Source organism: Paramisgurnus dabryanus, chromosome 14 (assembly GCF_030506205.2).
Source record: "Paramisgurnus dabryanus chromosome 14, PD_genome_1.1, whole genome shotgun sequence".
Lineage (NCBI taxonomy): Eukaryota > Metazoa > Chordata > Actinopteri > Cypriniformes > Cobitidae > Paramisgurnus > Paramisgurnus dabryanus.
This window is the reverse complement of record NC_133350.1, coordinates 18,788,447-18,799,867: the sequence shown is the minus strand read 5'-3', so window position 1 is coordinate 18,799,867 and position 11,421 is coordinate 18,788,447. Positions and strand designations below refer to the sequence as shown.

The following is an 11,421-nucleotide window of genomic DNA, read 5'->3' as shown; positions in this document are numbered from 1 at the left end:
GAAAACTCACTTGTCCTTCACTCCTTTATTTCCTGTCTGCAACAACAGACGGCTTTCAGCCAACCGGATTAATACGACTAAAGCTGGAAGAGACAGAAGCTTTGGTTCAAGCTTGGCTCACTCTCTCCTCCCAGCGTGGACTAACTGGAGTCGGATTCACCCGGGCATGGACAGGGCACAGTTTCAGATCTGTGCCCAAAGGAATGTTGGCCATGCGAAAACAAACATTGTTTCTGTGCCTGTGTGCGCGCTTCTATCCATCTGTTGCCCTCGTGACCCCCAGCGTCTCATCCGTGATAATAAACAAGCTGGTTCACATCTCTGTTTTTTGAGGACTGATCATATGTGTGTGTGCTTGCGGTTTTGTGTGTACTTCCATAAATAGCGAGAGACAAAGTATCAAAGTAGAACAAAGCTCACAGTAGCCTCATGTCCTAATTAACAGTAAAGCCTATACAGACAGACAAATGGATGCCCAGACACTAAAATCCATTTTTCCAAACATACACAGTCTCAAAGTCTTTGTTCGACAGCTTTATATGGATTGTGACCCTTGCCAAACCTCTAGACAGTTCAACGACACCATTACAAAAAGAAAATAAACGTGCCTGTGTTTTTTTCCAACCAAACCATATTTTGGGTGGAAAACACTAAGTACTTCAAAATATCTTTTTCTTTGTGTTTAATCTTATTCCAAACAGTCCGGTAGGGGGGAGGTTGTGGGTTAATGATGCTGTATGTCCCAATTAAGTGTGGCGATGCGAATGTATGCTTTTCTTGCTAACTCAAATCTATATGTCTTTTCAGAAAGTGTCACAGTACACCGTCATTGTCCAGGCCACAGATATGGAGGGCAGCCTGAACTTCGGTCTGTCCAACACAGCCACCGCTCTCATTTCCATCACAGACATCAACGACAACCCTCCGGAGCTGGATGCTAAAACTGTAAGTGTCATAAAAAACCTTTGCTGTCTTGTGTACACCTACGTCCAATTCTTTCAAATCAACACCAGGTTAGAAATGTTGCCCTTTTAACCTAGCAAGTACGAAATCAAGTCATTTTAACAAACGTTAATGAGATGATCATCTGAGAACCTCTACAGCAAAGCCGCAGCAAAACAGTTTTATTACACATGTAAATGAAGTCCATAAAATGCATGAAAAGTTGTTATATTTAGTTATTGCAGGTTTGCAGTGAGCCCTGTTATTGCATTTCCTGTGTGTTTTGAGGCGAACTGAGGAAAATAAGATTTGTGTTTATTTTATAATGGTGATATTGGTTTTTATGCTTGGAAACAGTGCAGTATTGTAGTAGTTTAAATGAAATGAGTAAAGAGTAAACATTCCTGCGTTTAATATCAGTGTACATACACTTTTCCTCATTTTCTTTCCTTAATAAAAACAAAAAAACATAATTAATCACGATTAGGTATTTCTGTTGGATAACATAACAAAGCTTCTATCAATGGTTGGCATTTGCTTTTTTATTACAGCAACCGAGGAAAAGTACATAGTCTGCCTATTTGGACTCATACACTCCTAATTACATCGATTTCTGAAGCCCGGAGTATTGATGAATTTCAGTCATGTGACCTTTTACATCATCCGCCATTTTCTGCCTCCATCTTGAGGACCTACCGAGTACCAGTAGGCTACTGACAAGCATTGGCTAACTTGCTACGATTTACGGATTTCTTATCTTTTACTGTCTATGATTTTTACGGATACGGAAAATGGCTACAAAGGCAATCATGAAAAGAAACTCTACTTTAAAAAATATATCTTGGTTAGGGTGTGATCGATCCCTGATGCGTTCTTTCAGCCGCTGTCCGCAGCTACCGAACCTCCACTATTTTTACAATACTAAGAAGGCGCGACACAACATGAAACTTTGCTCGAAGTATCACCTGGATCTCTACACATGAACGCGAGCATTGAGAACATTGTTTGTGTACACAGAGTTTACTAAAAAGAAAGGTTTTGAACAACTGACTTTGGCTGTTTTGGTGTCCGCTCACAATCTTTGCCAGACATAAAGAATTGATTTCCGAATGCGAATGAATGAATCTGATATGAGGCTCCTTTTTCAACTAGAAGGTCAATATTGTTTTTCATAATGAATTATCCGTGCATTTATATGGAACTATGCTTTAGGAGCTATCAATCTTTACTATCCTCCCTCCTTACGTCGCATTCAGAGATCGATACGTCTTGACTGGCAAGATGGCGGAGAGCGGTCGCCAAAACAACCAAAGTCAGTTGTTCAAAACCTTTTTTTTAGTAAACTCTGTGTTCACAAACAATGTTCTCAATGCTTGAGTTCACGTGTAGAGACACAGGTGATACTTCGAGCAAAGTATCATGTTGGGTCGAGCCTTCTTAGTGTTGTTAAAATAGCGATTTTGATGCTCACAACATTTTGAAGGCATAGCTTCTAGTTCTTTACGACCACTTCAGGTCCTCAAAATGGCGGAAGAAAAGTTTGAGATGTGAGTGACATCAGCTGATATTCATCAATAGTCTGTTTTTTACGTCCAAAGTGTAGTTCATTTGACTTATACGTGTACACAGACATTGGACCAAATGCACTGCATCTCCTGGGCTTGATACTTCATTCACACTGTTGTTTGGCAGGTGGAGAAACCTTAAACGTGTGAAACAAAGGGAGATTTACTGAAAGCAATGAATTATTATAGTTTGTGAAAAAGGAACAAGGGATGAAATGGAGTGAAATGAAGGGTGGATGTCTCTCTTCCTCTCTCGCTGTCTCTCTCTCTCTTTCTCTCTCTCTCTCTCACATCATTGTGGCAGATATGTCCCAAGTGACTATAACGTTGCTCTTCAGGCATCTGGCTTTAGACTACTGATATTCACATTTGTTTTTGCGAGCATCCTCTATCTCTTTTTAACTTTATCTCTGTATCCTTACGCCTTTGTCTCTTCCCACTTTAACCAGCGTTTGTTGCTGTTTGCCCTCATATCTCCTTCTTTATTTCTCTAGTTAACTATATATCTTCTTTGCTTAATCATTCTCTATGGTTTTCCATGTCTGTCTGTATCTCTTATTCCATTTAATTCCTGCTATCTGCCATGCTTTTTTATCTCTCCCTCACAGTGCTCATCTCTTGTGCCCTTGCGTTCTTTCTCTCATTAAGTAATAACCCCGGGCCTCCTCCATGCTGTCTGATGCTGAAACACTCGGAGTTATTTTGCACATTTTTTCAACCTGTAATATTTATTTGAAGGCCAAATGCTGCTTAGTGAATTTGTATGACAGCTTTCAGCTGGCATCAGACGGTCTTGCTCTTCGTTTTAATTAATGTCAGATTATTTTCATATGTTGAGTCAGAGGACAAAATGTTTGTGGACAGGTCTCTCCTGTGTGGAGCGTCTGGCTGCTGTTGTTGGTGGGTTGTTTGAGGTGTGATGAGCTGAATGCGGTCTAGACAAAATTTTTTATTGTGTGACCTAAGCCCTATTCACTGTGAAAGCTTTGCCAGACACAGTGGGATGCTGCAAAGGTTCAAAGGGTGTAGAGTTGAAAATAACTTATTGGTTGGAGGGTAACGGCAGCTCTTTTGGTTTATAAAATATTTCACTTGCAGGAGGGTTCAAAGCATGCTTACTTAAATCGATAGCATGGCATGCTATTAAAGGGTTTAGATTAATCCAGGACAGACATTAAAGTGTTTTTTTACAAACATACCTTGAAAAAGAGTTTACTGATATGCATTTTGAGATAAAACAAATGCATTGATATATATTAAGATACATCAGTGCAAGCAATTAAGGCAGCTCAAACATGCATTTTATTCTGGGACTGAGATAAGTCCCACCCCTTTATCTCTTACCTGTATATCTGTAAAATGCATGTAAAAGTACTATGTAAATAATTTTGTCTTACAAATTTAGGTCTTAAAAATTTACAACTTAGGTCATTAATATAATTTTATGTGGGTATTTTACAGTGCAAACAAAAGGAATCAAACGCAGACTCCCTCTATTGGATCACTGCTGTACCTATGGCTTATTTTAAATCGTTTAGTTTTGCGATTTAGTTATGATATCATCATGCAATTCGGCCATTTATGGCGTTTGGTCCGTCTGAAACTGTGTTGGGGCGGGGCACACACATCCATCCATCTTTACTTGACACCTCCCTTAAACAATACACACTCAGATTTTCTCAACCATGCGCTAAACTTATTTTGTCTGAATGAGCAGAGGGGCAAAAGAGAGCCATATTGAGAGTGAGACTAATATAAAATGAACTCATTGCTCATCCACCCACTTAATTACTTTGAAAAACTTTTGAAGTTTAAAAAGTTTGTTAATGCAGCTCCACCCACAAGAGCGTAAGCATGTGCATTATTGTCCATCGCGGCGTCCTTAATTATACAGAGCAACAGAAGAACAACTCGCAATTCGGTTGTCTCATCTTAGCTCAGTATGTATGACAGGTCCTAACCTATGAAGGTATATTTGGTGCAAAACAACTGCACACCTGTGAAAGTGGAATTTGTATTTGTAGAGATTATCCACACATGTGTATCAGTAAATTTGAAGTCACAGATGAAGAGTTGCAAACTTGTAGATTTTTTTTCTTTCCCTCAAATACAACACAACAGTTACACATTCACAAATCCTTCAGTGCAGCTGCACAAATCCCATTTTACAAATCACAGATTAAGAAACTCACAAGCTCACGTTTTTTGCTACAATTGCTGCAGTAAATATGGTGCAAAACCTACTTGAACACCTGCATCAAAGTATGTGAAGTCACACACAAATTTTGTACATTCGCAAAATCAGTTTGTGCATCTGTGCGATGAGAGTTGCATGTGTGTAAAAAAAATTTTCACAAATATTTTTTTATTTTTGAAATATTTTCTAGCACAAACACAAGTACATAAATACAACTGCTTGAATCTGCTACGAGTTTCAAACACTCTTTTTCGTGTGCTCTCTGTTTTGCACCAAATATCTCGAGATAAATGGTGCGAAAGTAATTTGTATACCTGTAGGCTGTGCTCAGCACTGCCCACCAGGTGGCGCCTGACACTCACTGAAGCAGAGTTTATTAATTACCAGCAATGTTTCAGCAAAGTAAATCGCCTTTATCAAGGTATTATTTTCACCAAGTGGAATCAATATAAATGGGAGTGCTAATTATACACAGATGAAGGTAATTACATACAATATTCCAATGATTCATTAGTAAACAAAATATAAGTTCCATTAATCTCAAACCATCAATATAAGTAGATAAAAAAATACAAGCAGCAAATACACACATAGGCCTACATTTAACTAAGATACATGCTTTTTCTTCTAATATACTAATTTGGATGATTATTTCTGTCTTTTTGAATCGGGTAACTGAACAACTAAATTGTTTTTATTATTATCTAAACAGTTGTTCTGATTTCTTAACATTTACCCTGGATGCTAACCCAAATCAAATCAGCTTTTTAGACTTGTGGGTAGCTTGTAATTTTTTACATAGGGATCCGATTAAAAAACCTACAGCTCGTCATACACTATTGAGAGTGGATTCTTATTGTCATGAGCAGGGCCGTACAGAGGATTTTATAAATACCAAGGTCCATATGTATTTTTCTAGGGCATGCACCCCAGAAAAAAATTTCTTATTTCTCTGCTCTACATATATGACATCTAACACATCAGAAAAAAAAACAATCAAATAACTATAGATGTCAAACCATGGCAGTATGCACAAGACTTGTGTTGTTTATTAGTAATACATTGAAATAATTATTTTACCATCCTGGGCACATTGTTGTGTCAGTAAAGTAAACATAGGCTAACTGAATATAGGTGAATGTAATCTAGGAGATAAATTAGTTAGATCGGACCTCTCTTCTCCATGTATACCAACAGAAACCACTTTAACACTGTCATTGTTGAAAATCATATGTAGGAAAACAAATAGAGAGTATAAAACACGCATCCTGAAACATCAAGTGCAATAATATGCAGAAATATGAACCTTCCATTAGCACTGCATTTTGTTGAACTTAATCATCCTATAACTTCATTATTGTATATAGGAATTGAGAGGGTATTTTCATCTAGAAGGTGAGGTGAGTTGGACCAATTTTTACTTAGACAGGAGGCCTTTTAGGTATATTAAAGCCTATTAGGTATATGTAGGCCTATGTGTGTATTTGCTGCTTGTATTTTTTAATCTACTTATATTGATGGTTTGAGATGGAACTTATATTTTGTTTACTAATGAATCATTGGAATATTGTATGTAATTACCTTCATCTGTGTATAATTAGCACTCCCATTTATATTGTTCTCCACTTGGTGAAAATAATACCTTAATAAAGGCGATTTACCTTGCTGAAACATTGCTGGTAATTAATAAACTCTGCTTCAGTGAGTGTTGGGCGCCACCTGGTGGGAAGTGCTGAACATAGCCTACAGGTATACAAATCACTTTCGCACCACTTATCTCGAGATATTTGGTGCAAAACAGAGAGCACACAAAAAAGAGTGTTTGAAACTGGTAGCAGCAGATTCAAGCAGTTGTATTTATGTACTTGTGTTTGTGCTAGAAAATATTTCAAAAATAAAAAAATATTTGTGAATTTTTTTTTTACACACATGCAACTCTCATCGCACAGATGCACAAACTGATTTGCGAATGTACAAAATTTGTGTGTGACTTCACATACTTTGATGCAGGTGTTCAAGTAGGTTTTGCACCATATTTACTGCAGCAATTGTAGCAAAAAACGTGAGCTTGTGAGTTTCTTAATCTGTGATTTGTAAAATAGGATTTGTGCAGCTGCACTGAAGGATTTGTGAATGTGTAACTGTTGTGTTGTATTTGAGGGAAAGAAAAAAAATCTACAAGTTTGCAACTCTTCATCTGTGACTTCAAATTTACTGATACACATGTGTGGATAATCTCTACAAATACAAATTCCACTGTCACAGGTGTGAAGTTGTTTTGCACCAAATATACCTTCATACTAACCCAGCAAGTTAACCCAGATGACACCAGCAATTAAGATCCACACATAGCACATGCTCTCGTTTCAGATAACAAACACTCTTGTGTCACATATCACTGAGCAAAGAGAAAATAAGTCACAACTGGTTTATGAAGAGCTTGCGCGACCTGACACTTTACTTCTGGGAGTTTGCTGATTTACTCAAACTCAAACGCAGTTTGTGTGTTGTTGGTGATGTTCTCTTTTTGAAATAAAACAATGAGCGGAGGAGGAAAGAAATAGAAGAAATAAAAGAACAAACAAAAGAGAAGAATGCGAACAAAAGAATAAATGAACAGGGAGAGAATGAACAAAAGAAAGAAAAGAGAGAAGGAACAATAGATGATCAAATAAATGAATAAACAAAAGAAAGATTGAAAGAAAGAAAAGAGAGAGAATGAACACACAAGCAAATAAACAAACAAAAGAAAGAAAGAAAGGAAGAAAATGAAAAACGAATGAAAAGAAAGAAGATGAATAAACAAGCAAGCAATGGACGAACAAACAAAGGAAAGAAAGAAAGATAGAAAGAAAGAAAAGAGAAAGAACAAATGAAAAGAGAGAATGAACAGTAAATAAATAAATAAATGAACAAAAGAACACAAGAAAGAAAAAAGAAAGAATAGAACAATAAAAATAGAAGGAAAGGAACATAAAAAAGTGATAGAACAAACGAAAAGAGAAAGGGAGAGACAAGCGAGTAAGTGAAAGAAAGAATGATAGAAGATAAAAATAGAGAATGAACAATAGATGAACAAATGAATAAATAAACAAAATAAAGAAAGATGGAAAGAAAGACAGAAAGAAAGAAAAAAGAAAGAATGAACAAACGAGCAAACAACAGACAAACAAACAAAAGTAAGAGAGAAAGAAAGAAAAGAGAAGGAATGAACAAACAAGCCAACAACAGACAGCAAACAAACAAACAAAGAAAGAAACAGAAGAACTAATAAAAAGAAAGAAAATGAACAAACAAGCAAACAACGGATGAACAAAGGAAGGACAGAAAGAAAGAAAGAAAGAAAGAAAGAAAGAAAGAAAGAAAGAAAGAAGAGAACAATGGAAAGAGTAGGAAAGGAATATAAAAAAGTGAAAGAACAAACAAGAGAAATTGAGAGAACAAGTGAGTGAGTGAAAAAAGAAAGATAGAAGATAAAAAATAGACAATGAACAATAGATGAAAAAATGAATAAATGAACAAAATAAAGAAAGAAGGTAAGAAAGACAAAAAGAAAAAAAGAGAAAGAATGAACAAACAAGCAAACAACGGATGAACAAATGAAAGAAAGAGAGAAAGAAAGAAAGAAAAGAGAGAGAATGAACAAACAAGCAAACAACAGACAGCAAACAAACAAACAAAAGAAATAAAAAGAAGAACTAATAAAAACAAAGAAAATGAACAAACAACCAAACAACGGATGAACAAAGAAAGGACAGAAAGAAAGAACGAAAGAAAGAAGAGATCAATGAAAGGAATATAAAAAAGTGAAAGAACAAACAAGAGAAATTGAGAGAACAAGTGAGTGAGTGAAAAAAGAAAGATAGAAGATAAAAATAGACAATGAACAATAGATGAAAAAATGAATAAATGAACAAAATAAAGAAAGATGGAAAGAAAGAAAAGAGAAAGAATGAACAAACAAGCAAACAAAGGATAAACAAATGAAAGAAAGGGAGAAAGAAAGAAAAGAGAGAGAATAAACAAACAAGTAAACAACAGACAGCAAACAAACAAACAAAAGAAATAAAAAGAAGAACTAATAAAAGAAAGAAAATAAACAAACAAGCAAACAACGGATGAACAAAGAAAGGACAGAAAGAAAGAAAGAAAGAAAGAAAGAAAGAAAGAAAGAAAGAAAGAAAGAAAGAAAGAAGAGAACAATGGAAAGAGTAGGAAAGGAATATAAAAAAGTGAAAGAACAAACAAGAGAAATTGAGAGAACAAGTGAGTGAGTGAAAAAAGAAAGATAGAAGATAAAAAATAGACAATGAACAATAGATGAAAAAATGAATAAATGAACAAAATAAAGAAAGAAGGTAAGAAAGACAAAAAGAAAAAAAGAGAAAGAATGAACAAACAAGCAAACAACGGATGAACAAATGAAAGAAAGAGAGAAAGAAAGAAAGAAAAGAGAGAGAATGAACAAACAAGCAAACAACAGACAGCAAACAAACAAACAAAAGAAATAAAAAGAAGAACTAATAAAAACAAAGAAAATGAACAAACAACCAAACAACGGATGAACAAAGAAAGGACAGAAAGAAAGAACGAAAGAAAGAAGAGATCAATGAAAGGAATATAAAAAAGTGAAAGAACAAACAAGAGAAATTGAGAGAACAAGTGAGTGAGTGAAAAAAGAAAGATAGAAGATAAAAATAGACAATGAACAATAGATGAAAAAATGAATAAATGAACAAAATAAAGAAAGATGGAAAGAAAGAAAAGAGAAAGAATGAACAAACAAGCAAACAAAGGATAAACAAATGAAAGAAAGGGAGAAAGAAAGAAAAGAGAGAGAATAAACAAACAAGTAAACAACAGACAGCAAACAAACAAACAAAAGAAATAAAAAGAAGAACTAATAAAAGAAAGAAAATAAACAAACAAGCAAACAACGGATGAACAAAGAAAGGACAGAAAGAAAGAAAGAAAGAAAGAAAGAAAGAAAGAAAGAAAGAAAGAAAGAAAGAAAGAAGAGAACAATGGAAAGAGTAGGAAAGGAATATAAAAAAGTGAAAGAACAAACAAGAGAAATTGAGAGAACAAGTGAGTGAGTGAAAAAAGAAAGATAGAAGATAAAAAATAGACAATGAACAATAGATGAAAAAATGAATAAATGAACAAAATAAAGAAAGAAGGTAAGAAAGACAAAAAGAAAAAAAGAGAAAGAATGAACAAACAAGCAAACAACGGATGAACAAATGAAAGAAAGAGAGAAAGAAAGAAAGAAAAGAGAGAGAATGAACAAACAAGCAAACAACAGACAGCAAACAAACAAACAAAAGAAATAAAAAGAAGAACTAATAAAAACAAAGAAAATGAACAAACAACCAAACAACGGATGAACAAAGAAAGGACAGAAAGAAAGAACGAAAGAAAGAAGAGATCAATGAAAGGAATATAAAAAAGTGAAAGAACAAACAAGAGAAATTGAGAGAACAAGTGAGTGAGTGAAAAAAGAAAGATAGAAGATAAAAATAGACAATGAACAATAGATGAAAAATGAATAAATGAACAAAATAAAGAAAGATGGAAAGAAAGAAAAGAGAAAGAATGAACAAACAAGCAAACAAAGGATAAACAAATGAAAGAAAGGGAGAAAGAAAGAAAAGAGAGAGAATAAACAAACAAGTAAACAACAGACAGCAAACAAACAAACAAAAGAAATAAAAAGAAGAACTAATAAAAGAAAGAAAATAAACAAACAAGCAAACAACGGATGAACAAAGAAAGGACAGAAAGAAAGAACAAATGAATGAATAAACAAAAGAAAGAAAGATGAAAAGACAGAAAGAAAGAAAAGAGAGAGAATGAACAAACAAGAAAACAACAGATGGAAAACAACCAAACGAAAGAAAGAAAAAATAAAGAAAGAAAGAAAAGAGAGAGAATGTACAAACATGCAAACAATAGACGGCAAACAAACAAACGAAAGAAAGAAAGAAAAAAGAAAGAAAGAAAAGAGAGAGAATAAACAAACAAGCAAACAACAGACGGCAAACAAACAAACAAAAGAAAGAAAAGAGAGCGAATGAACAAACAAACAAGCAAACAACAGACGGCAAAGAAACAAAAGAAAGAAAGAAAGAAAGAAGGAAAGAACAAATGAGCAAACAACAAACTAATGAACAAAGGAAAGAAAGAACTAATGAAAAGAAAGAAAATGAACAAACGCGCAAACAACGGTTGAAATGAATAAAGAACTTTACTCAGTGCTTTAGTGTTGATAGTTAATTGAGTTGTTCATAAGCGTTTACATAAAGTCAGATAAACACTTCATTAAAGGAAAGCTTTAATGTTTCAAGCTGAGAATATGAACATTGAAATAAACGTCTTCCAGACACATTATGGATTTGGGCCGTGGTATTGGGGTTGTGCTCACTCCAAATCCATTTTGTGGCTATAGACACACTAAATGACACACACACTATCACTCCAGCAGAATGCATGAGTTATGTGCTAGAACTAATTTGTTTTGTTTTTCATCCATCCATCCATCCATCCATTCTCTCTCTCTCTCTCTCTCTCTCTCTCTCTCTCTCTCTTTCTCTCTCTCTCTCTCTCTCTCTTTCTGTCTGTCTGCCTCTCTCTCACCCACACAGAGTGAGTTTAAGCCAAGTAGAAATGTTTGTGATTATTTGCATTTGACAGGGGCATGAAGCAGCATACATCTTG

At 34.8% G+C, this 11,421-nt stretch overlaps 1 protein-coding gene across 1 annotated transcript in view; it reads left to right on the top strand.

The window, feature by feature from the left end:
* Positions 1–11,421, top strand: part of cdh4 (cadherin 4, type 1, R-cadherin (retinal)) — a 298,802-nt gene that overhangs the window by 261,645 nt on the left and 25,736 nt on the right. Inside the window, exon 9 of the mRNA XM_065241440.2 lies at positions 808–945. Coding sequence (XP_065097512.1) covers positions 808–945 — 138 coding nt within the window. The remainder of the gene's footprint in view (positions 1–807; positions 946–11,421) is intronic.